General features: G+C 44.1%; 1 protein-coding gene across 1 annotated transcript in view; it reads left to right on the top strand.

Annotated features, from left to right (window-relative positions):
* The first annotated feature begins 1,454 nt into the window (after positions 1 to 1,454).
* chs1 (chitin synthase 1) overlaps positions 1,455 to 27,269 on the top strand; it is a 34,466-nt gene continuing 8,651 nt past the window's right edge. Inside the window, exons 1-13 of the mRNA XM_063191672.1 lie at positions 1,455 to 1,511; positions 3,627 to 3,762; positions 10,683 to 10,871; positions 13,882 to 14,966; positions 15,766 to 15,861; positions 16,142 to 16,306; positions 16,703 to 16,850; positions 17,060 to 17,125; positions 17,755 to 17,983; positions 18,627 to 18,827; positions 19,448 to 19,732; positions 20,455 to 20,634; positions 21,077 to 21,322. Coding sequence (XP_063047742.1) covers positions 1,465 to 1,511; positions 3,627 to 3,762; positions 10,683 to 10,871; positions 13,882 to 14,966; positions 15,766 to 15,861; positions 16,142 to 16,306; positions 16,703 to 16,850; positions 17,060 to 17,125; positions 17,755 to 17,983; positions 18,627 to 18,827; positions 19,448 to 19,732; positions 20,455 to 20,634; positions 21,077 to 21,322 — 3,073 coding nt within the window. The 5' untranslated portion in view covers positions 1,455 to 1,464. The remainder of the gene's footprint in view (positions 1,512 to 3,626; positions 3,763 to 10,682; positions 10,872 to 13,881; positions 14,967 to 15,765; positions 15,862 to 16,141; positions 16,307 to 16,702; positions 16,851 to 17,059; positions 17,126 to 17,754; positions 17,984 to 18,626; positions 18,828 to 19,447; positions 19,733 to 20,454; positions 20,635 to 21,076; positions 21,323 to 27,269) is intronic.

Raw genomic sequence — 27,269 nt, 5'->3', positions numbered from 1 at the left:
CACGCCCATATACGCACACACACACACAACACACACACACACCCATGTACGCGCACACACACACACACACACACACACACACACACACACACACAGATTGAACGTGAGAGAGAGAGATATATATGGAGAAAGCAGGAGAAGAAATGGTGAAGCAAATGAGAAATTGATATGAGTTCGATTTAATTTTTCCACTGTTTATAAATCACTGTGATTACTGACATGCCTTGGCACATTTCACAATCAAAGCATCGATTTGTGTCAACTTCAAACTGAACTTTGTTATGGAGTTGTTTTATTTCTTACTGGCACAATCAAAACTGATGATGACCCTGTTGATATGTTATGAGCTGCCTCACCTTAGTTACCAAGTGCAGGGCCGGATTAATGCACCGACTACTGTAGCTATGGCTGCAGTTTAGGGGCCCCCACCTGCCAGGGGCCCCCCAATTGGATTAAGTGGCGGAGAAGTAAATAATTGTAGAGGATGTGTAATTTAAAACAAATAGTCAGCTATTCAGTTTGAGTTTTCGATCTTGACACTCATTCCGGGCTCAGAATTATACCGCTGTCTACCATATTTTATTGCGGAATTTGTCTTCTGAGGGGGGGCCTACATCCACCTGTAGCCTAGGGGCCCAATGCCAGCTTAACCTGGCCCTAACCATGTGACGGGGTGTGGAACACAGGCAAAGTTCAGGAGCTCCGATTAAGAAGAGACAAATCTCGATGGAATCTGATATGACCACAGACAGACCTAACAGTCATCATTAGATATGACTCAATCGAAGGCATTTTGTGACACTGTCGAGGTCTTTTTCCATTGCAGTCAAATGGCTAAGTCACGTAGGCCTACTGTAGCTTCATCTACATGGCATTTAGATCATGTAAAAGATTTAGCCTACTGTATATGTGCTGTATTTCACATGTTCACTTATCATTGTTATAGAAACGCTTTTAATTGTTATTTTTTAATGATTTACCTGTAATATCACTATTTCAAAAAGAAATGAACATCAGCCTACTTCATTAAATTTGACATTAAATCATTCACAATATAGTTAGTCATTATTCAAAGATTTTGCACAATGTAAACTAGACATAATGATATATATACTAAGTAGATGTGATGGCTATCTAACACATCCTTATTGACTCTTGTCTCTCCTCTCATAACTCTAGATAAATCCTCATTTCCTCTCACCCAGAAAAAAAGGAAGACACACGGTTGACAAGTGCTACCTCTTGCCTGCAATGTCTTAAGTAAACTACAGTGATAAAAGATAATCAAGCCGTGTTGCCGAGCATCATTCACGTGCTCCTTGTACCCGTTTATGGGAAAGGTACTGTAAAAAAGGAAAGAAGGGGCCAAAGGTCCCTTAGATAAATCGCTGCCTGAGATTTTAAGACTACACCTGTTGTGGATGAGGTTATTTGTCAGCCTGTGCATGGTATGTGCACATCGCCATGGAGGAACTAAGGGAAAGGCGGAACAAGAGGGAGGGAAGGCATAGGTAGGAATATCTTCTCTAAACCCTTCTTTTGTAAACGCTACAGCAGTGGTGTAGTCTAGGAGTATACCCACTTCTAAATTTTAGGGGATTCAGTATACCCACTTGATTGATCCATTATTTACAATAGCATAAATATATACAGTATACTGTACCCACTTCAAAAAATGCTCGAATATACAGTATACCCACTTCAAAAAAGTAGACTACACCGCTGCGCTACAGTGCAGCTTTACACCTGCACACATGTAAATAGTGGATTTAACTGAACACTTGAAGGGGCACTATGTAATATTTTTAGTCCCTAGTTTGTTTCCAGAAATCTTGCTGCCCATTCACAAATGGTGTATTTTGGTACTTGGTGTATTTCTGTGAAATGTTACTGGGAATTAAGATTATGTTTTGATGAAGCCAGTAGGCAGACTGAAAACGCAAACAGTTGCTGATACTGTGACACACAGGCATTTCCCTTTGTTTCTGACATTGACTTTCCTTTGGAAATGAGCATCACACATATTTAATGTTCGTTTTGTATATTTATATTTACAGATTTATATTTATATTATATATGTAACCTTTTGGCGCATAATGGTTAGGGTTTTGTGCTTTTCAAATACAACGAACACAGGGAGCATTGGATTTGTTTAAACTGAGGCAAAATTTCTTCTTGGAGCAGGCGTCACTCTTAATTATTTAATCTCTGAGGGTGCTGGCCCAAATATTAAATTCGATGTTTCAAGAAGGAGGCCGCACCTTGGATAGCAGTGTTTTTTATTGCAATAAAAAGCACTGCTATGCAAGGTGCGGCCTCCTTCTTGAAACATTAAGCTGAGGCAAACTCAAAAAAATAGATTTTTCCATTTATGAAGGGGTACATTTCATGTTTAAGTATTGTTTTTGAGTTGCAAAAGGAAAGAATCGAGTGCTCTATAGTCTTTTCCCCAGGTTGAAGGGGTGCATCTGGTCAGGCATGCCGACAGGGGGGGGGGAAAGGGGTCAGTTGTCCCGGGCCCTGGGAAATAGGGGGCCCAATCATTGGGTCCTCATTACATTGAATGTATTGGGTGAGGAGCCCTTTCAGATGACTTTTTCCTGGGCCCAGCCAAAGCTGTCAGCGGCCCTGCATCTGGTTATTCCTTTTAGAGCTTGACAGACTTATGAACTGTATCCAAAGCACTCTCCATTGAGTCAAGGTAGTTGAAGTATTAAAACTATTAAACTATAAAACTACTATCAACTACCTTGACTCAAAGGAGAGTGCTTTGGATACAGTTCATAAGTATTGTTTTTGAGGTTTTGAGTGCACAGCCTTATTTTAGAAGCAGTTTGAGGCTATGGTCCTACATGTCATTTTCAATACACTGTCTCTGAAATGGTCAGAACTAGGTCAACAGGGCCAGGTTAAGATGGCCTGTGGCCCTAGAGGCTACGTCAAATTCACATAGACATGGTCATAATTACAAGTTAGGAAAGAAAGATAAACATGTCTACCAACTGTCCTCAATAAGACAAGTGATTTCTTTAATACTGTATCATGCCACAATTCTGCAATGTTTAACTTTTGGCCAATCAGGGGCCCCGGGCCAGGCGGCTGGGTCATATCTAGCCTTTGTGTTAATCCAGCCCTGCTTGTCAAGTGTACTATTATTTCTGGGTGAAGGAGTGTCTGTAGCCTACCATTAAATACATCTCCAGATAAAATTCCAGTTGAGGGTCCTTTTTTATGACTGAGAAGTTAACACCAACAGCCAGGGCCGTAACCAGACATTTTCAAATACCGAGGTCAACTACTGTGTGTTGTACTGTATACTGTACGTTTAGAATGCTTCAAATACTTTAGTCAAACTCTTAAGTTTGTTTTTATTAATCACTGCCTTGAGGATAGGTGGGGGTGCCGTATACAGACTGAATTTATCATTATTGATCATATATCACTTTTCATCATACATACATTTTACATTACTGAAACCAATACAGAGGACATGACCGCTGTGTCCTCAATGGTAGTTACGGCCATGTCAACAGGTGTGACTTTAACTAACTTGTAGTTTTGTGAAGACAAAAAAAATGTATGTGTATGATGATGATGCATAATGTCCATCCACCACATCTGTACAGGGACACATGGGATCCCTTCCAGCTGAACCCCATTGGTGCAGAGAAGGAGACGAAGAAGAGATGCATGCGGTTCGTGCAGTACATGGTGGCCGTCATGGTGGGAATTCTTGTGCTGGTGGCCGGAGTTCTCAGCAAGGTAAACTGCAGTAGAGTAGCCTGCCCTGGGTGAAAAGCCGACTCTTGACTCTGTCAAACAGCCTGGCAAAAGCCATGAGGAATCCGTCTCCGCGGGGGGTGGGAAATGGTCTGATCTTACGTCTTACTTACATTGGCCATTTAAATTCATTGGAGTTCCGAATTGAAATTAAAATCCCTAATGTGTTTTATTAGCATGACTGTTACGATATAGCTTTGCATAAAAGCATACAAATAACAAAAGTGTGAATAGAGTTACCATAACCAATCAGTGACGGACTTACCATAACCAATCAGTGACGGACTTCGCGGGTGAGTTCTGCGTCACCACTCTCAATTGCTTGCTGATTGGCTAAACGCTGAGAGAACCGAGCTGGAGGCTTTTGCCAGACGATGTGCAGATCCAAAATCTTTGGGTGGAGTACATAGGATGGCGTCGCCAGGCTAGCAGTAGTGTAAGAAGGATCTTCAAGGCAACTCCTTGTCTTCTTTCAGCATAAAGATTTTAATTATATACCCAGTTAAGTTTAATCAGTTAGAACTGATTGAAATAACTAACCTTTTTTTAGGCCCGTAGAGTCTTTGAGCAGATGGGCTCGCCGGCAGGCCTGTTCTAGCCTGGTCCTGACCATCCCATAATACTACCATTTCCATTTCGTATTCATGGTCTGGACTTTGTTTAATCTGACGCAATTGCAGGAAGCAGGACATTTTCGGAAAAATCAGGATTTAACTTTTAAATTGTTGAACAAACGTGTCTGACGTCTATCTATGGCGATGTAGGACCGTTTAACAGACATGTCTGACAGAAAATCCTACCGTAGGATAAAATTACAATGTAGGACCGTTTGTCAGAACACCGGCGCCAATTCTACCGGTCAACATCGCTCCACAGAAGACAGGTACCAGACGTAGTGCGGAGCCAAGTGTCTTGGCGGAAGTACGTAGGATGGCGCGCGAGGCTAGGCCTGTTCACTCTTTACTGAAAGGACTGAGCCACATCATAACAATATTGATACGACATTAGAGAGAGAGAGCCGTAGCCCCATAATCCACGCCATTCCACCAGAGGCACGCTGTAATAGTCATTGACAAGTTAACTACAACGGTACTACTAGGGTGTAAAAGGTGAAAGGTTAATTACCACAGTACAACAACTACTATGACAACTAACACAGGGCCTTTAGTAATACACTACGACTTGATCATTGCCATTCTGGTAGCATTACATTTATAATGCCTTGTCTTTACGGGTTTAGTAGCAGATTAAGAGTTGGTCATTACAATTTTGGTAACAGCAAGGTTATAACATAGGCTCTGCGCAAAGGGGTTACACAGGCCTTTAGGGCTTTAAGGCCCTAATTACCAGAAGAATGCCACAACGCTCTGGTTGACTTCCTTGCGTTTGGTAACTTGCAGTATATCTGATCAATTGTATAATATTTGTCATCATACTTGCCCTGTTATTCAGGATTAAGTGGTTTCATTATGAACAAAATTACACAAAAAAAACCCACTTTTATCTGTGTGCGATTCTATTTTCTTTTCTTTCTTTCTTTTTTTTTGCAGCATGTCAGAGTTGAAGCTGTTATCTAAATCACTGTTATCAAACACCCTTCCAGTAGATACAAGGATGAGCAAGATGCTTTATTGTGTTGAGAACATCACCATGGCCACATATTAGGAGGGAGGAAATTAGCCCGTTTCGTACTTTGGCCCTGCAGGGCTATAGCCTTCTCTGGTACTCTGCTGGCCACTCCCAGGGGAACAGCAATGAATATAGCTGTAAGCAGCAATGCGGGGCCAAGCAGTAAACTTGCCAAAGTCGCCACGGCAACAGAAGGAACTGCAGCGCCCCCTTTGGCCCAAATCTCGCCAATGTTGGGGTGCATTCCTTGGAGGGGAAAATGGGGAGAGAGACGGGGAGGGTCGGCAAAGGACCTGGGCTGGGAATCAAACCCGGGTGAGCCGCATGATAGACGAGTGCCCTACCGGTTGGCCATGGCAGGGCCTGTGCTACCCTTGATTTATATTGAGTAACACATTTCCATTTCCTCTCAAATTAGTCTATAAAATATCAGCAAGTAATTTTTATACTTGAGAGGCTTGCTTTTAGCACAGCAATTATAATCCTCTGTGATCATTCTATTTAGTAAAATTGTTTATATGACATACAATATTATGGAAAAAAATCAGGAGCCTACTGAAAATAGATATGTCCTTGAAATCCTAAACATAAGAATCCTATAGGCTGCAATGCAATGTTGCCCAGCCTTTTGAGACTGTTCTGAGGAATTGGTGTACATAGAAGTAATGTGTGTGTGTGTGTGTGTGTGTGTGTGTGTGTGTGTGTGTGTGTGTGTGTGTGTGTGTGTGTGTGTGTGTGTGTGTGTGTGTGTGTGTGTGTGTGTGTGTGTGAAAGACAGAGGAGCCGAGAGAACAACAATGGTCTCTCTCTCTCTCTCTCTCTCCGTCCCTCCTTCCCTCTTTCTCCCTCTCCCCCTCCCTCTCCCTCTCCCTCTCCCTCTGTCTGTGTGTGGGGGGTGGGGGTGGTGGGGTATGTGCAAGGGCTGGGGCAGTGGGGCTTTGGTTGACACTAGAGCAACAGAAGAACTACGCACACACCTAAGCTCTCGTCTCTTGTGTGTCCAGAGACCCCCTGCCGAGAATGGTGTCAGTGAACGTGCGCAGGTGCCGTTGGCAAAGGGGACAGAGACATGAGAAAAATCCCTCCATTCTTTCCACAATTTTGAATGGCTGCTGTGAGCTGATAGTTTTCTCAATCGTTACGAAAATCCATACCTGGGTGCAACATAGTGTGAAGATGACCTGTGTGCATAGGCGTGCACAGATAGACACGTGGTGTTGCTTGGGCAACACCAAGTTGCCTTTAACAGACAAAAGTGCCCTTTTGAAAGTTCGGTTTTTATTTTTATTTTTAATTATTTTATTCCTTAAATGTAGGGTTAACGCTGTATTCGATGTTCCCATCATCATTTAGACATAATTGTCAATTAAAATCGCGTGATAATAATGCCCCAAAATGCCTCATGCCCCCTCCAACGGCACACATCGCTCAAAGGTGTCAACGTGAGCGCGCTTGAACTGACAGATTCGGAAGCGCGTTGCAGAGGCAGCAGTGTGGCGGGCAGCCCCACATGCCGTTCTCCCCTCCAGCCAGGTAACAGTCAATAGCCTATTTATGATGTTGAAAGTTGCGTGTGACTTTGGAAGTGATCTAAAGAGAGCCCTGGCTTTCATAATGAGACTTTGCAAATTGTGCATTTATCAAATCTACCGCAGAAGAGGTAGCCAATGTCAACAATTAACACGTGTAACATGATTGCAAAAAACATTATATTAGCTTAATGAATCCAGAAGTTTCTCAAACAGTTTCATGTCTAAAGATTAACAGAATGTTTGGGAAATAGCAAGAGGATTTATGTAGCCTTTAGGAAACGTTGGCCTCCTGATGAACTAGAACTATGCAACGCACCAAATCACATTTGTGTCAGACGGCATGGAACAGAACAGCGGTCACGGCCAGGGAGAAAAAAAAGGTTGTGCGTAAATTCGGGTGCACACAGTCTTATGTGGGGGGAAACAGGTAGGCTAATAGAGGATTGTGCTTGACACCTCCAGAAAAGTGTAGCCTATCGATAAAACCTCCGACCCAAAGTAGCAGTTTTCACTCACAATACCCGTGTAATAGACTAAATCCTTTTGACAACGTCTTGAAATGAGAGTTAAGCTTTCATATTCGTTATAACAGTTTGGAAACACACATGGACTAATTAAAATCTGTACTAATGGAGGAAAAATGACCGGAGATGCAGAGTTTTCCAAGTAAGGAATCTGTTAGAATGAATCGCTTCCTGATCACTGCGCTGGAGACACGCATTTAAAGCGACAGTACACTTTTTAGTTCATGCGGTAAATTATGCACTTGACATGGTAGTCTAATTATTTTAACTTTCCAACATAGTATTCCTCATTTTAAAAAAATGTAAATGTTTTGTTTAGCATACTGTAGAATGTTCATTAAAATGTGATTAAAAAAAAAAAAAAAAATCACCGAACCGTTGCCAGTTCCACATGCCCCCCACCATCATCCCAGGACCTGCCCCCCAAAATGTCTGTGCACGCCAGTGCCTGTGTGCCAATATTTTGAAAATTGGGAGTACGGTTCAAAAGCTACAGGCAAAAATGTAGCTAAAGTTTTGACCTGCTGGTGGCACTACAGAGTTTGAGCTGGAGATCTGATTTTTTTGTGGTAGGTCATGGGATGGACTACTATGTGTGTAAAAAAATTCCAGCCTAATTCGACAAACGGTTGCTGAGATATGACCTCACTTCCTGTTTTGCCACTTTTACGACAATTTTGATTGGCTGTCACGGCTAAACGATAAAAGATATCCAATATTCCTTGAGACCCCATGTGTAGCTCAGTCCAGAGATACTATATACCGAGTTTCGGGCAAATTGGTCAAACATTGCGGGAAAAATAGCATTTTTATTGAATTTCACAAAATTCTAATTTGCGGGAAAACTATACACGCAGGGTACAATATCATCACTAGTTCTCGGATTTGTCCTGGGCCAAGGATTCCAGGGATACAAAGTTTTTGAAAATTGGACCAGCGGTTCAAAAGTTACAAGCAGAAATGTACCTGCAACTTTGACCTGCTGGTGGCGCTAGAGCGTTGGGGCTGGGGACCTATAAATCGCTGCGGGTAATGTTGATGCTGCCTCAAATATGTGTGCCAATTTTCATAACTTTCCTATGTACGGTTCTATGGGCTGCCATAGACTTGCAGAGGGAGAAGAATTTTGACTGGAGTCAATGAGGGAACTAAAACACTAGGGGCCTTCGCCAGCTTCGCTGCTTGGCCCCTAAAAATAGACCAGGAAGGTGTTACAAGCTAACCTCCCCCAATGATGTGTAATCGAATCTTGCAGTGAATTATGTACTGCATTTTTGCATTCTTTTGAATGAAGCATTCACTGTCACTGTCATTGTGGGGCAACCAATAAAGGTTCTCCAAATTACATTTTTGACGAACACTATGGTTTTTTGTTTGTTTAAAGTTACCAGAGTGTCAATCCAAAGAACCAATAAAAGTTATTTGGGAAACCTGAAGGGCAGGTATAAGTTCTTTGCGGAACCTTGGGGACTGAAGAAGTAATTTGTCATCTACCAATTTCCTCAGAGTTCCCCCACAATGGCAAAGAAGGAACCTTTGTGGAACCAACTTCCTGTCCAAATTAGAACTGCCCCAACAGTATCTTGGTTAAAGGGACACTGTGTGAGATTTTTAGTTGTTATTTCCAGAATTCATGCTACCCATTCACCAATGTTACCTTTTTCATGAATATTTACCACCACCATGAAATTCTACGTATTCATTATGACTGGAAAAATTGCACTTTTCATACATGAAAAGGGTGATCTTCTCCATGGTCCGCCATTTTGAATTTCCAGAAATAGCCATTTTTAGCTGCAAAAATGACTGTACTTGGAAACTACATACTAGAAAATATTAGTTTATTACTTAGTAAACTTTCATGTAAAGATCAAATTTGGCAATAGGCAGCCCAGTTTCAATGAGCAGCATAGTTACAGTACCTTTTTTGACCATTTCCTGCACAGTGTCTCTTTAAAAAAGAAATTAAAAACAGCTTCATTCTCATCTGCCTATGGTGATAGCTAATTACCTACTGTCGCAACACAATATCGTTTCTTTTTATTCTCTTTTCTATTTCTCTACTCTTTAGCACGTTCAATGACAATTATGTAAGATAATGTGCTATATAAGTAGGCTAATTGTGATTGATTGATTGATTGATTGATTGATTTCACATTTTACTGGCATTTTCATTAGTGCTCTGGGGGCCCCATACGGCCTGTTTGACATTTCCTGCGGCCTAATATCCTACTAGCAACTGACTTCAAACTGAATGCAATTCAAGGTCATTTTTGAGCTGTCTTATTTAACATGCTCCAATCCACCCCCCCCCCCCCCGGAAATCTCAACATAATTTGTGCATTTGGCCCTTTTGTCAAGTTGAGTAGCACTGGTGTACAATTGATTAACCCTTTAGTGCAGAGCCTCTGTTATAACCCTATTGTCACCAATACAATGTCCATGTCTTAATTGTTTGCTTAAGACCCTCTGCATTGTCATAGCCATGTTTTCATGATGTAGTTGAGGGTTTCCAGCAAAGAGTGGATTGGCCCGTTTAGGCCCATCTGCTGCCATGCAAGGTAGGGTGGGCTGGTCTCTTCATTCTACTGTAGCTGAGTTTGTTTGGATGATTTTTCCCTGTTTTTTTCTTTTTGTTTTATTTTACCAAGTGAACGTAAAATAAAACAAAAAGAAAAAATGGGAGCAAGTTTGCGGACATTTCACCTTTATTTTCATAGTGTCTTACCTTTTTGTCCTGCACCTGCATCTCGGATGTGCGCATCACTACAGTCCAGAAAGTCAAAGAATGCGCGCACATCAGTGGCACAGGTGCTGGACCAAACCTAAGATAAATGAAAAGAAAATAAAGGTCCGCAACACTGTTAAAAGCTCCCAAATATTTAATGGCACAACGTTTCAAACTATTTGGGAGCATTTGTTGCGGACCTTTATTTTCTTTTCACGCACCACTACAATACCTTAGTACTTGATCATTTCCCCTCAACATCTTTAGCAGAGATATTCTATAGAGATATGCCAACATAATAGGTTTCTATGGGCACCTAACACGACCAGGTTCCGGTCTGCCTAAAGGGCCGTGTCATAATGCTCCAAGCCTTGAATAGAACAGTCCTTAGGTCTGCCTAGGTCTGCCTAAAGGGGGATTCCCCCCCAATAATAGAACCCGGAAACAATGGGCCAATGGAACCTCTCTCTCTCTACTCTCTGTCTTTAGGGGGCTCTCCTGATCATGTGCACCGTGTCCGGTCCCACGGCTATGGCTGAGCAGAGGGAAAAGCAGTACTACACACTGCTGCTCACCGTGTCCCTGGTGGTGCCCAACTTCCTGGTCTTCCTCAAGTCCCTCTGGAAATGTGCCTTCAAGAGTTCCTTCCATACCCCCAATATGAAGATGATGGGATCGGTGAGTATGCACAGTAGTCCAATACGAAGCTTTACTGTAGTATTATATACACTGTATCATACAACCTTATTCTAAAGCAGTGGATCCCAACCTTTTTTGGCCCAGGACGTTCAAAATTTCTGGGACCCCCGTTTTTTTTCACGACCAAAAAAAAAGAGCATACCCTATATGCTACTGTGGCATACTGTATATACATCTACGCTGTATGTGGTAGATATTTATTAAAGTCGAAGATTGTATGTGGCATTTCAGTCCGAATAGTTATTCTGCTATAATTGGTAATTGTCAGCATTGCTCTTCTTTTTATTTTTACACCAATACATTTCAGGCAACCCCATTAGAATTCCAGGAGACCCCACATAGCATCCGACCCCTGTCTTGAAAAATATTATCCTAAAGACCCATTTATGCCAAGTTACTGTAGGCTTACTTGACCCCATTATGCCAAGTTACTGTAGGCTTACTTTACCCCATTATGCCAAGTTACTGTAGGCTTACTTGACCCCTTTATGCCAAGTTAGTGTAGGCTTACTTGACCCCTTTATGCCAAGTTACTGTAGGCTTACTTGACCCCTTTATGCCAAGTTACTGTAGGCTTACTTGACCCCTTTATGCCAAGTTATTGTAGGCTTACTTGACCCCTTTATGCCAAGTTAGTGTAGGCTTACTTGACCCCTTTATGCCAAGTTACTGTAGGCTTACTTTACCCCATTATGCCAAGTTACTGTAGGCTTACTTGACCCCTTTATGCCAAGTTAGTGTAGGCTTACTTGACCCCTTTATGCCAAGTTACTGTAGGCTTACTTGACCCCATTATGCCAAGTTACTGTAGGCTTACTTTACCCCATTATGCCAAGTTACTGTAGGCTTACTTGACCCCATTATGCCAAGTTACTGTAGGCTTACTTGACCCCATTATGCCAAGTTACTGTAGGCTTACTTGACCCCATTATGCCAAGTTAGTGTAGGCTTACTTGACCCCTTTATGCCAAGTTACTGTAGGCTTACTTGACCCCTTTATGCCAAGTTAGTGTAGGCTTACTTGACCCCTTTATGCCAAGTTAGTGTAGGCTTACTTGACCCCTTTATGCCAAGTTACTGTAGGCTTACTTGACCCCTTTATGCCAAGTTACTGTAGGCTTACTTGACCCCTTTATGCCAAGTTAGTGTAGGCTTACTTGACCCCTTTATGCCAAGTTACTGTAGGCTTACTTGACCCCTTTATGCCAAGTTAGTGTAGGCTTACTTGACCCCTTTATGCCAAGTTAGTGTAGGCTTACTTGACCCCTTTATGCCAAGTTACTGTAGGCTTACTTGACCCCATTATGCCAAGTTACTGTAGGCTTACTTGACCCCTTTATGCCAAGTTAGTGTAGGCTTACTTGACCCCTTTATGCCAAGTTAGTGTAGGCTTACTTGACCCCTTTATGCCAAGTTACTGTAGGCTTACTTGACCCCATTATGCCAAGTTACTGTAGGCTTACTTGACCCCATTATGCCAAGTTAGTGTAGGCTTACTTGACCCCTTTATGCCAAGTTAGTGTAGGCTTACTTGACCCCTTTATGCCAAGTTACTGTAGGCTTACTTGACCCCTTTATGCCAAGTTAGTGTAGGCTTACTTGACCCCTTTATGCCAAGTTAGTGTAGGCTTACTTGACCCTTTATGCCAAGTTAGTGTAGGCTTACTTGACCCCTTTATGCCAAGTTAGTGTAGGCTTACTTGACCCCTTTATGCCAAGTTAGTGTAGGCTTACCCCTTTATGCCAAGTTAGTGTAGGCTTACTTGACCCCTTTATGCCAAGTTAGTGTAGGCTTACTTGACCCCTTTATGCCAAGTTAGTGTAGGCTTACTTGACCAGGGGGAGAGATGGCCTCTTTTCAGCATAATACACACACAGTGAATTACACAGACAGGTGCTAGTAAGGCCTTATATTAAACTCCAACTCCCATTGTCATTGTCATTGTGACACAGCACTCCACATCACACAAGTGAACACTGCACACTGCACACAACGAAATTGCATTTATGCCTCACCCGTGCAAGGGGGCAGCCCTCAGTGGCGCCCCATGGGGAGCAGTGCGGTGGGACGGTACCATGCTCAGGGTACCTCAGTCATGGAGGAGGATGGGGGGAGAGCACTGGTTGATTACTCCCCCCACCAACCTGGCGGGTCGGGAGTCGAACCGGCAACCTCTGGGATGCAAGTCTGACGCCCTAACCGCTCACCCATGACTGCCCTGCCTTACTAGGCTATATAAAGATTATATCGAGCCATTATTATCACACGCTTTTAATCGTCAAGCTTTTCTAGACGATCATGTCAATCGTCAAGTTTTTCTAGATGATCATTGTGAAAAAAGAACTTTGAAAAGGGGCACTGTTTGTCCAGTAGGGCAAAGGGGCAGGTGCTTTAGCACCACCTCGTCCCTATCTGTGCACACCCATGTACACAAACACATACTAAAGGCAATATGTGGTAAAACATGATATTATATCAGGATTGGAAATCAACTTTGTCAACCTTTGCTGCACAGGCAATACAAGAAACCTTTATGGTGTCTTGTTTTGAAATATGGTGTTTTTGTAAAAGTGAGCTGATTCGTGTCTTGCTTTGTGTGTGTGTGTGTTCACCAGGGGTGTCGTACAGGGGGGTAAAGTGTAATTGAGACACCAGGGCCCCCCTATATGTATATGTAAAGAGGGGGCCCACACACAGTCTGATTCATGTAGGCCTACATATGTGGCTAGCGGGGTCCTTTGGAGATGATTGTGCACAGGGCCCACAATTTGCTGCTACACCCCTGTCTGTGTTCAAGCATGTGTCTTCTTTCTTCGCCTCCTCTTCTCCTCAGATTTGCCTGATCGAGAGCCTGGTGGCCTTGGGGACGGGTATCCTGGTGCTGATCGTCATGCCCCAGTTCGACATCCTCACCAACCTCTTCAATTTGCTGCTCCACCCCTGGTGTTGACGCACGTGTCTTCTTTCTTCACCTCCTCTTCTCCTCAGATTTGCCTGATCGAGAGCCTGGTGGCCTTGGGGACGGGTATCCTGGTGCTGATCGTCATGCCCCAGTTCGACATCCTCACCAACCTCTTCATCTCCGGCGGGGTCAGCCTGGTCTCCTCCCTGCTCCAGATCGGCTTCCGCCTCCAGTTCCGCACGCAGGAGAACTGGAAGATCATCTTCCCCATCTGCTCCGTGTTGCTGGTCTTGACTGGCTACTCACTCTTGGGCGCGGACTATTGGGTACGCGAAACGACCCATAACTATATTGACTATGGTCTCAACCAATCTTATTGGTATGTCCTGCTGGCCATAGTGGCGTCCACGCTCGTATCGCTTAACTGGTGGGAGAATCCGTTCCAAGCAAGCAACAAGCTGCAGCAAGAGCTGGCCGACCTGGACAAATACAGAGACTTTGTGTTCGTTTTCTCCAGCCTGCTGAGGATCTTTATCGTGGGAGCCGTGTGGGTTTTGTATTACTCTTTCATTGCGCCAGAGAAAATCGTCTGGGACAACTTCACGAACCTCACGCCAGAGATGCTCAACCAGGGCCTCAGTGTCTTCTTCCTGCAGACCATCTGCTCCATGCTGTGCCACTGGTTCGGCCTGGTGGCGTGTAAGATCCATGCGGTGAGGATGAGCTTTGCCGTCCCCGTGGCCCTCACGGGTCCTGCCACCCTGCTGCTGGGACTGTTCCTCTTCGTCATCCGAGCCCATCTCCTCGAGACCCCCGAAACTGAAAGGGCTGACATAGTCAACCCGTTCTTTGGCTTCTGCGCGCATTTGAAAGGTCTGGAGAGCGAACCACGCAATGCAACTGTGGTGCTGATCGAAGTGTGCAGGAGCGTTTGCCGCACCTCCCTGAACAACAGGTATGCGGTGTGGCCGGTGTCCATGCTCGCTCTGGAAGGGGTCTGCATGTGGGTTGGACTGCTGTGTGCCGCGCGATTTGTGTGGAAGACCAAGGTGCAGAGGATTGAAAGGACCTCACAGCTCTTTGTCCGTCGCCTCTACGAAGCCGCCTTCATAGACCAGTCGCTTCTGCTCAATGTTCGAATGAAGGTTGTCCGAGCACAAAACGAGGAAAAGTGAGAAATTTATTCTATTTTTGCCTGTGGGATGTTTTTATTCTTTAACATGTCCAATGTATAATTTTAGTACTTTGTTTCCAAAAAGAATGCTGCCCATTCATAAATTTGACACTTTTCATGTGTATTGACAACGTAAATTAAAGCCACAACCTTCGGTGCTCGGGCCCTAATAAACTAATATTTGTTGGTGTGACCAGAGTAGGTGTTTCAGTCAAAGCTATCAAATGATGGATTTATATGGAGAAGTTACACCTATTTCTGTATTAAAAAAGAGAACATTTCCAGTCAGTCGAACTGGTGGTGGTAGTAAATAACCACAGAAACATGACATTTGCCCAAATGAATGGGCTGCATGGAATCAGGAAGTAGGCTAAACTACTAAAAAATTACACAGAGGGCCTTTGACCCATTGACGCCTAAGGCACCTTCAAAAAAGGGTGCTGTATGCCTGAGCATTCAAGAAATTTAAGAAAAGCTGCCCTCAGCATATAAAAACCTAAATATCTCAGCTTCTGAAGCACACAAAAATACCGGTATGCACCAAGTTGCATTTAAACGCTAAGACCCTCATCTTTCATTAGAATGTGTTCATTCATCTCAAACAGACAGAGATTTTTTAATAAAGTTGTCTCAAATCGCATGAGCCTGAATGTTGCGTAATACAGCTCCAGGCGCCAGGGCCAATGTTGCGCAATGCAACATCAGGCATCAATGGGTAAAGATAAGGTTTTAGTCAGGTCAAGCAAAGCATACAAAGCAAGTCATTGCACATTTTCAACCAAATGTCTCCTTTCAGTAAGGACAAATTGGAGGATTGCATGATCTACTTCTGCGCCACCATGTGGCACGAGACCTACGATGAAATGCTCAAGATTCTGACGTCGATGTTCAGGTACAGTGGAGTGCACAGTTTTTTGTTGACCATAATGTGATAGCTCATCATAGTTGGCTAATTGAGTTTTTATCTTTTACCTGACATGTTTCGGTGGTGAAACAATTTCCATCTTCGGACAGAAGTTTCATTGTCGAAACATTTGAGGTATAAGATTTAAAAAAAAAAAAAAAAAAAAAACGTTTGCACGTCTGAAAGAAAAGAAACTTGGAAGATTTGATATATACCTAACTTTAAGACATACTGTGCATCATACATCAAGTTTGCTTATTGTTTACAGATTTGACCGGTACAGAGGAGATCCAAAGGAGGAACACAGCGACAGCTTTGACTTTGAATGCCACATATTGGTGGACGACGCCTACATGAAAGAGAAACTCACGGACAGGAGAGTGGTCAATGATTATGTCAACGATCTGATCCATGTTGTCATAGAGGTGTACAGGTAAGAAGCAGAGTCTCATTGCATGAAAATAACCATCTGATGTACGGTGACATGCAAAGCAAAATGCAGAATAATTAGCAGCTGGGTAGGCCTACGAAGAAAGAAATGAGAGCAGTTGAAGGGTTTTGTTGCAGAACCGTGTATCTCCATTTTGTAGAATGTTGGGAAATTGACATTTTTTTATTGGGCATTCCATTGTATTGCATTGCAAAATGCATTTCATATAGGTTTAAAAAGTATGTTAAATTATTTGAATGGCAAGAATTCACTCAAAGGTGATAGGACCTCTGAACATGCATTTCCAGTAATAAAAGGCAAAAGTAAAAAATGGTGGATACACCATTTTACATTTAAACGCTTCAATTTCAAACAAAGAGTCTGATTCCTCCTCCACAGGGTGTTTACAAACAAAGAGCCTGATGAAGTCTCGATCATTGAAACTCCCTATGGCGGACGTCTGGTTTTTGTCATGCCGGAGGGAAACATGTTGTATGTTCACCTAAAAGATAAAGCTTTGATCCGCAACAAGAAACGATGGTCACAGGTCAGATAATTCACTCCCTATCAAATACAAAATCATTTCATTAGTCTGTTCAACACAGTTCTATATGATAAACTGCAGTTCATGTATATTACACATAGCCAATACATATGGTTGACGAAAGTTAATAAGTGTCAAATATAAATGAAACTACAAATCTGTTTCTCTATATGACAACATCTATGAGGCTTGTTCTTTATTTCATCTTCCAGATAATGTATATGTACTACCTCCTTGGATGGAAAGGATACCAATCCAAAAACCCACCAAAGATACCTGTAATAGTAAGTAGTGCACTGTAAAACCTACAACTTGACATTATAATAATAATAATAATAATAATAATAATAATAATAATTGTATTAGTATAGCACTGTATCATACAAGGCATGCAACTCAAAGTGCTTAAAGGGGTATGCCACTATTTTGGGGCTTAATACAGTTAAAATCGTTGGCTGGGGTTTATAAAGGTGGTAGAGTGTCTTATTTTTCATGTTAAGCGTTGTCTTGCTTTAAGACAAGTTAAAAGAGGGAATATGTCGGTAAGCTAGTGAAAGTCAATGGATCCGTGTAGCATGCTACAATGCTTGTTATTTTGTTAACTTTTGTAGGTCTTAGATGAAAAGCTAATCTTAAATGAGATGTTGAGTTGATATGGTATACAAATTGTTGTTGATGCCTAGAATGGATAATGTCAAGTAATCTACTGTAAGAAATAAAAGTTGGCTTCAACTAAAAAAAAAGTAATTAATTAAAGTTTTTAAGTAATACGTTTCAACTTTCAACTTGAGGTTTTGGAGTAATGATATTTCAAAGTTGAATTAATTAACTTTACAAGGTTTTGCAAACTAAGTGTTAACTAAGCTATGGCAATGTGTACATTCTTTTCTTTGTTACTTTGCAACAGCCACAGAATTTAGATTGCCGCCGTGGCAGTCTGATTTCATTAGATGGAGAAAGCTACCTTTTGCAAAACGACACTAAGAGACGGCACATTGCTGATGACCACACCTACATCTTGGCTCTGGACGGAGATACTGACTTCCGTCCTGAAGCTGTCATTCTGCTGGTGGATCGTCTCAGGATGTATGACAACGTGGGGGCAGCCTGCGGACGAATCCACCCCACTGGAATGGGTAAGAACCAGGGGCGGAGCTATAGGGGGGGGCAAGCAGGGCATTTGCCCCAGGGCCCTCCTGTATTGTGGTGGGGGCCCTATTGCGACCTTGGCATGGCATATGGAGGCCCCTATCATTGTCTAGCCCTGGGGCCCTGGGGCCCTGTGTGCCATTTTTCTGCCACTGGTAAGAACAGAGCCATGGTCATGGAAGTAAGACTAGTCCCATTGACCTCCATGCTCCAATTTTAAACAAAAATGGCGGCTAATGGAGCCTTTACTGTAACACACAGATCGCCATTAGTTCCAAAATAGTTCCAGGGACGGAGTGTTGAAAACAGAATACATTCAAATCACTTCCACTCTGGATAGGGTTGGGGAATCCAATCCAATTTTCTTTCGGGGGCCACTTCAAATTCCTACAAAAGTTGTCCAAGGGCCATACTATGAACACAAACCAGGATTTCCCCCTGCACGTGAGGCCTATATTTAAGGCAGCCACCCCGTAAAAGAGACCCCACCTTCTCTAGTTTCCCTAACATTAAAATTATATAGGGGGCAGGATAAAATAGCCTTAAGGGCCTTAAACAGCCCTCGAGACATAGGGTCCCCACCACTGCTTTACAAAATGCTAACTTTTTTTTCTTCTTCCATCCTTGCAGGTCCAATGGTTTGGTATCAGAAGTTTGAGTATGCTGTTGGTCACTGGCTTCAGAAAACTGCGGAGCACGTCTTCGGCTCTGTGCTGTGCAGTCCTGGATGCTTCAGTTTGTTCAGAGGCTCCGCCATCATGGACGACAACATCCTGAAGCGATACACCACTAAAGCCACCAGAGGATCAGAGTATGTCCAATATGACCAAGGTGATTTCTCTCCACATATTTTTTTCTTCTTCAAATGATTAGGGCTTGACCACAGACAAACAATGTCTATAGGTCGAGGTATCAAGCAGTGTGTATAGGTCGAGGTATCTCAATTACACAGCAGCCCCAACTCTCGCCAGAGGAATTTACGGTAGTTTGGTGGAATTTCATGTGAAGCTCGTCATACATCTGTCGAGTGTCATAATAACAGGCAGTGTTGCCTGTTTTGGCTGTTTCCCGCCCAATTGGGATGCTTAGGATGGCCTTGTGCGGGTTAAAATGGCATTTAGCAGAAAAACCCACCCAATTTTTGGCATAGAAATCAATAGAATTGGGCGGGAGTTTGTGCTTCTAGGTGGGTTTCAAGCGGTTTTTGGGCTGGAAATCATCAGACTCATCTGGCAACACTGATAACAGGTACACAGGACAATGAATCTACAGTCAGTGTTGCCAGATTGGGCGGGTGCCCGCCCAATTGGGCTACTTAGGATGAGTGTATGCGGGTAAACATCGGACAAATTGGCCATTTGGCGTTTTTTTCGGCCGTTCTGGGCCCATAGAAGTCAATGTAATTTGTTGAATTTCGGCAACACTGGCAACACTGTTTTAACTGTGTGCAGGTGAGGACCGCTGGCTGTGCACTCTGCTGCTGCAACAGGGCTGGAGGGTGGAGTACAACGCCGCCTCAGACGCCTACACCAACTCGCCGCAGGAGTTTGCGGAGTTCTACAACCAGCGGCGACGCTGGGGGCCCTCCACACTGGCCAACACCCTGGACCTGCTGGGCAGTGGCAAAGAAACGGTTAAGAAGAACACCTCCATCTCAGGCCTGTACATCTTCTACCAGATCTTCACCGTGGGATCCTCCATTCTTGGCCCGGCCTCCGTCACCTTGATGGTAGCAGGTGGGACCAGTGGTTGGTTTCCAACCTTTTTGCAGCCAAGGCACACACAGTTATTCTGTTTTAATTTTCCATGGCACACCAGCTGATCTCTCACGGCACACTAGTGTACCAGAGATTCTTTAAGTATATAATCCACTTTTTATTGTCTACTACTTATCTACTCTCTCTGAATGTACTAGTACTACTCTTTGCTAGCATTCAAAACTAGTGAATGCTAAAACTGTGCCCTGACCAAACCGATTCCTAACCCTTACCTGGCAGGAAACAAATGTTTTTGCACTTTTATTTTTCTCCATTAACAACAAAACAACATATTTAATAGCTGTGAAGACAGACAAAAATGTCCTCACAAACACAAAGGTCCTCATGGCAAAGGTGAAATGCCTGGTTGTGGTCCTCACAATGAATAAAAGCACACACACACGCACACACACACAGTGATCAAAAAATATTTCAAGCACTTAAAATGCCATTCATTGCGAATCAAATGGAATGGAACTGTTATGTTGTTGATTTAATTGGGCCGCCACAGGCGACTTCGCTCCTCATTTGCATAATATTATAACTTGGTTTAATAATTTCACGTCGCTACGCTCCTGTTCGCTTGCTTTCGCTTGCCTTCGCCGCTCCCATAGAAATGAATTGCGAAGTTTGTTTCGCTCGGTCAAATTCGCGTCTATGTGTCCCTACCGAAACAGAACATTTTTAACCTTTCTTCACAGGTGCTTTCCAGTTTGTGTTCAAGCTGGCAGGAACTATCTCCATCATCATCTCGTCAATACCACCTGTCATCTACATCATCATCTGCTTCACAACTAAATCAAACTTCCAAATCACCATTGCCGCCATTATGAGCGTCTTGTATGCCTTCCTGATGACGGCATCATTCTTTTCCATCATAGGTAGGTTTGGTTCAATTTGGTCTATTTAGGCCTCTAGTATCCAATGGATTATACTGTATATCACAGCATTAAACACTTATTTCCAACATGGACCCTGGTAGGTTTGCCAACTGTAAATGAAAAGTACGGTACACTTGTTTGTGCATCATAGCCTAATACTATTAGATGATTTACCTGTTAACTCAACCTGTTTTACTCCTGAACCAGCTATGAGGTATAGACCCCTGGTGATGTTGATGTGTTTAAAACCTTTAAGAGTGTACCGACACACCGGTGTAACGGGAATGTTCGGGCAGTGAAAGTTCTGTAGAGTTCTGGACGTCATTCAATACAATTTGGAATTTTAGAATCTTGCATTGTTATAGAACGCATTCATTGTATAGAATGTTCAAAAACCCACTCAACTCTTAAAGGTTAAATCACTGTCTGTCGTTTTCCTCAGGTGACATGGTGACCCAGGGAACATTCATCACCCCCACGGGCATCTTCCTGATCTCCATGGCGATCATGTACTTGGTGACGGCCATCCTGCACCCGCAGGAGTTCTCCAACATCATCTACGGCCTCATGTACTTCATCTGCATCCCTAGCGGGTACCTGCTGCTCACCATCTACTCCCTGGTCAACATGAACAACGTCTCCTGGGGGACGCGCGAGTCCAGCAACAGAGAGGAAGGCGCCGCCAGGTGTGGTTAAAAATATTTTTTTTCAGATTACATATAATGTATTATTTTGTCATTTCTATTAATAAAGGGATTTCAACACTGGGCCACAGTCGCCTTGGTGGAGGGTTCCAGGGTACTTAAGTCAGGCTCTCTGACTAGCTTGTTATGCCTTGTTCAGACCAAGAGCGACCTACGCTAACGGAGCGCACGACCAGCGCTACCAGAGCGAATTCGCCAGGGGCAAAGAGAACTGAGCGACCAGAATTAACTATTTAACTATTAAAGTCAAGCTAATCTTATGGTAATGAACTATGATGCAGTTCTGCGAAAACCAATTGGAATGTTCATACCTCCGAATGTCCCAGGCTGTCAAGCCAGAGCCGTTATGTGATAAGCTAAATCAAACATGTCAATGCCCCGGGAGAGAGGCAAAACCCAATGAAACAAATGGGGTATAGTCAGAATTGGGTAAAACAGCCGGTGTATGCATGGTTTTAGTGCTACGGCTCCCTGTGAACTGTGCAACCAAAGTTACACTTTTAATCTTTTCATTCTTGTATTCAGGACAGTCGGAGATCTTATGCCCAGGTTTCCAGCAATAAAAACATTCAAGGTCAGACATTGTCTGAGAAGGACTCAAAGAGTAACTTCTTGAGTTTCTTAGAGGAGGCCCTATACTTGGGCCTACCATTGCTGGTGGAGACTTATTCCGATAGGGAATGTCATTCTGGTTTGGATAGTTAATGCGTCTGGTGAATGGCATACTATGATGGGTCAGGGTAAACTCATCCGCTAAAGCAGCAGCCTGAGACAAAGTTTGTGCCTTCCGTTCATTGAGGTATGTGGCTAAGGCATCAGGAACACAGTTCTTAAATTCCTCCACAAGAATTAATTCCTTAAGCATGTTGAAAGTATCAATCTTTTGAGAAGAGCACCAGCGATCAAATAAGTGTTCCTTTTCACGGGCAAACTCAGCATAACATTTTTGTCCATCCTTTTTGTATGCCCGGAAGCGTTGCCGATACGCTTCCGGAACAAGTTGGTAAGCTTTTAGGACAGCTTTCTTCACCGACTCATAATCCTGCACCTCCCGCTCAGACAAGGAAGCATAAACTTCCTGGGCTCGGCCTACCAGTACACACTGTACCAAAAGGGTCCAAATTCCCCTAGGCCATTTCAAGGAGCTAGCTACTCTTTCAAAATGGGGGAAAAAAACTTGTCAACATCCTTCTCTGAGAAGGGTGGCACCATCTTCATGCATTTACTGATATTGTCAGGTATATTGGGTAACTTTCCTGAAGCAGGTAGGACAGGTATGCCTTTGGCAGCAAGTTCCAGTTCGAGTCTACGCAGTTCAAACTGCCTCTGCCTCTCCTCATGCTCCAGCTTGGTCAAAGACAATTTTGTGTCCAACTCTTTTAAACGTAGCTCTCGATCCGCCACAAGTGTGTCATTCTCAGTGCTTTTAGACATGACTGAAAATATCAGCTCAAGTTAGAACTAATCAGTAATAGAAAAAAGGCAGCCCCCTGCTCTGAAGAGTTCCCCAATCACTCTAGCCAATTATTACCAACTGCAATGAAAGAAATGCCTTGTCACATGACAAAGACAAAAGACTACTCAGTAAGACAAACACAGGCCTCTAGTTGCTTACTGAGCATTCACAGGCCATCACGACTCTGCCATCTCAAAATACAAGCTGACAAACACGCACACACGCTTAACTAAATACTCTCTCTCAAAAAAGTGTAATGCTACCCTCCACAAAAATGACTTACCCCAGTGGCCAACCATGCACTCCAGTCCTACACAGTTATGCTACCTATCCTGATCCTGTCTCTTCAAAACGTGCCGGGCTTGAGGCTACTGTCCCAAATAAATTGAGCACAGCCGTCCTGTCACGAGCCCCTAAGAGAAGTCTTTTGACTCCCGCCCGGGTTTGTTTCCGACGTGATGAAAAGGCCCCGAAACACAACCAAAAACGCAAAGAAAACAGCGCTCGATGGAAGGGTCTTTTGACCCAGCAGAGCTGCTGCTAACTACCTGGAGTGCGTGGAAGGTGACGTCACCGGGTATGAAGCAACTACTGCCTAGGGATGGATATGTAAGAATGGATATGTGAAAAAGACCCACAGCGCAACCAAAAAAACGAGTAAAATCCCGGACGAGCCCCCAATTTTATGTTACGCCTGGCTCGTTACCGGCGCAACATAAAAGAGGCACACAAAGGTTTACCGTTTTTTATGTTTATTTTAAAGAACAGAAATAGGATCAAAACAATGTCTAGGGGTATGTGTGGATGCGTGTGGGTGAAATGTAAGTAAGTGTGAAATGTTGGTGTAGCGTGGTGTGTGCAAAAGTGGTGTCTGGTCAAATGTGAGAGAGGAGCAAAAGCTACCATGAAGGAGGGGAGGCATCCTTATATACCTGCACCAATTAAGGTGCAGTCAATTAGTCCAATTAACCCAGCCTCACTCAACTGAGCAGGCCAGCTGCACCTCATCTCGCCATCATGAGCCCAAACAGCCTGTAGGTGAAACAGAGGGGCGTAACAGCCGCGTCCAGAGCAAATGAAGGGTATTCATGGCGAACTTCTTCAACCACCCTGGGTCGCGTAGGCAGCACTTGGTGTACACAAGGCATTTAGGCTTCCTTGGTGAGACCAATCATGGATCTAATCAGGCATTCCTCCGATCGGTCGTAGTACATTTCTGCAGACCAATGTTTGCCTGCCTGAATTATTAATATTTATTATTATTATGAGGCAGCCGTGGCCTAGTGGTTAGAGAGTTTGTCTTTCAATCTAGGGGTTGCCGGTTCGAATCCCCCCTGACCTCTCCCTGGGCGTGCATCTGAGGGACGACCTTACTTGGAACACCAACACCACTGCCACCATCAAGAAGGCACAACAGAGACTGTACTTCCTTAGGGTCTTACGGGCTAACCATCTACCCCAAAGTCTACTGGTGGCCTTCTACCGGAGCTCCATAGAGAGCATCCTAACATACTGTTTATGTGTGTGGTATTCCAGCTGCACAGCAGCGGACAGAAGAGCTCTTCAGAGAGTGGTCAGCACAGCTCAGAAGATCACCAGCTGTCCCCTGCCCTCTTTAGAGGAGTTGTTCTCCTGTCGCTGTCTAAAGAAAGCCAAGCAAATCATCAGAGACCCCTACCATACTGGACATAAACTGTTTGAGCTGCTGCCATCAGGCAGGCGTTACAGGGCTCTGGGTACAAAAACAAACAGGCTAAAAGACAGTTTTTATCCAAAAGCAATCTACACACTTAATTTTGCACAGCTGACTTTTTAAAATCTTAATTATTTTTATACAATATATATATAGGTTCTTTGTTGATTTTTAAGCACCGTGAGCATCTGCACTTTACCAATTTCGTTGCCATGGCGGCGCGTAAACAAGACGCAGCGGCTAGGAGCTCCAGCAACTGCCGTAGTTTTTATTTAATTATTTTAATTATTTGTTTTATTATTTCAGATAGTTTTAACGTGCTTGCACTGCAGTATAGTCGGGCAGAACTTTTGGCGCTAAAGAACAGCGCGCAGTATCTCCCAAACGGACACGTTATCCCGACGGAGATCTTTACTGACACAGGGGGACCTGTTGCGGCTGGCAGGAGGAGGAAGCGCTGCGAGCGGAGACAGAAGAGGGGCAAACGAGCCGGGGTCTCGGCAAGGATAAGATCTCGTCCGTTCAGACCACCGCTTCCTACCATCTTCCTCTCCAATGTGCGTTCCATCAGGAATAAGATGGACGAGATTCAACTGCAAATGGCCACGCAGAAGGCCCTGAAGAACTGTTGCTGTTTGATTTTCTCGGAAACCTGGCTTGACAGTTCCACACCTGACGCTGCCATCAATTTACCGGGCTGCACTGTTTACCGAGCCGACAGGACAGCAGACTCGGGTAAGACGATTGGCGGAGGATTGTGCGTCTATATTAACAACTCCTGGTGCACCGATGTGAAAGTAGTGGATAAAATATGCAGTCCCGAGGCTGAACTTTTGTTGTTAAAATGCCGACCGTTTTATCTACCCAGGGAGTTTACAGCTGTTTACATTTGTGCTGCGTACATTCCACCGGACGCCAATTCTAAGCTAGCGCTGTCACAAATATACAGCTGCATCAATAACAGCCTTGCGGAACATCCAGACAGCGTCTTTATCGCAGCGGGAGACTTCAACCACATCGAATTAAAGTCAGTGCTGCACAACTTCCATCGCAACATTAAGTGTGCCACCAGAGGGGAAAGAACGCTAGACCAAGTGTATACAAATGTAGCAAATGCCTATAGGGCTCAGACCCACCCCCACCTGGGTCAGTCAGACCACCTCTCCATACTGTTACTTCCGCGTTATATTCCCAAGATCAGGAGCGCTGAGACTGCTGTTAAAAATGTGAGAGTGTGGCCAGAGGATGCGATTCCTATGCTTCAGGACTGTTTTCACCACACAGACTGGGATGTTTTTAGAGAGCAGGGCACAGTCACTCATGCCGCTTTGGACAATTACACCTCCGCTGTTCTAGATTACATTACTTTCTGTGTGGACAGTGTAACAACATGGAAACAAGTTCGTGTCTTCCCCAACACACCACCATGGATGACACAAGAAGTTCAACAGCTGCTTCGACATAGGAATACTGCATTTAGGTCTGGTGACCAGGAGGCGTACAGGAGTGCCAGGACTGTGCTGCGGAGGGGCATCAACACTGCAAAGCAGCAACACAGAAGGCACATCGAAGCCAGATTTGCTGACACCACAAATACCAGGCAGGTGTGGGAAGGCATCAGGGCCATAACAGGCAACAAAAGCAATATTCATCCCCCCTCTGCTAATTCTCCTACATTGGCTGAGGAATTAAATGTTTTTTACGCCCGCTTTGACAGGGAGAACACAGACCCTGTCCTGCCCCCCCTACCTAGTACAGATCCAGCTCCTGTCCTGACCACACATGAGGTGAGATGTGCACTTAGCAGCATTAACACCAGGAAGGCACCTGGACCAGATGGAGTGCTGGGCCGGGTTCTCAAAGAGTGTGCTGCAGAACTCACAGACATTTTTACCTCCATTTTTAACACCTCATTGTCCACTGGTTGGGTCCCAGCCTGTTTCAAAGCCGCCACAGTAGTTCCCCTTCCCAAACAGTCCCACATCACAGGTCTCAATGACTACAGGCCTGTTGCTCTCACCCCTATTCCTGCTAAATGCATGGAGAGACTGGTCATGAAACATATTAAAGCGGCCACTACACCATCACAAGACCCCTTTCAGTTCGCATACAGGGAAAACCGCTCCACAGAGGACGCCATCGCCATTGTGCTTCACACACTCCTGGAACATCTGGAGCAAAAGAACACCTATGCACGTCTCCTCTTTGTGGACTACAGCTCGGCCTTCAATACCATCCGGCCTTACAGTCTTCGTTCCAAAATACACCAGCTGGGACTAAACACCACCTTGTGCAACTGGATTGTGGATTTTCTGACTGATCGCACACAGAGGGTCAGAGTAGGNGATCACATATCATTCACTCTTGTCATCAACACCGGCGCGCCCCAAGGATGTGTTCTAAGCCCTCTGCTCTACACCCTGTTCACCCATGACTGCTCTGCCTCTTTCCCCTCCAACCTCATAGTCAAGTTCGCTGACGACACCACCGTTCTTGGACTGATAACAAACAACGATGAGACGGACTACAGGAAGGAGGTACAACATCTGGCATCATGGTGTGACAACAATAACCTGGCCCTAAACACCAAAAAGACCAAGGAAATTATTGTAGACTTTCGGAGGAACAAGACCCCTCACAGACCCCTCTCCATCGGCTCAGAGGTGGTGGAGAGGGTCAACAGCTTTAAATTCCTGGGGGTGACTGTGGCTGATGATCTGTCCTGGGGTACACAGATAGCCTCAGCCGTGGGTAAGGCCCAGCAAAGACTTTACTTCTTGAG

Source organism: Engraulis encrasicolus, chromosome 24 (assembly GCF_034702125.1).
Source record: "Engraulis encrasicolus isolate BLACKSEA-1 chromosome 24, IST_EnEncr_1.0, whole genome shotgun sequence".
Classification (NCBI taxonomy): Eukaryota; Metazoa; Chordata; class Actinopteri; order Clupeiformes; family Engraulidae; genus Engraulis; species Engraulis encrasicolus.
The sequence above is the reverse complement of the archived record's forward strand: the minus strand, read 5'-3'. Positions and strand labels throughout refer to the sequence as shown.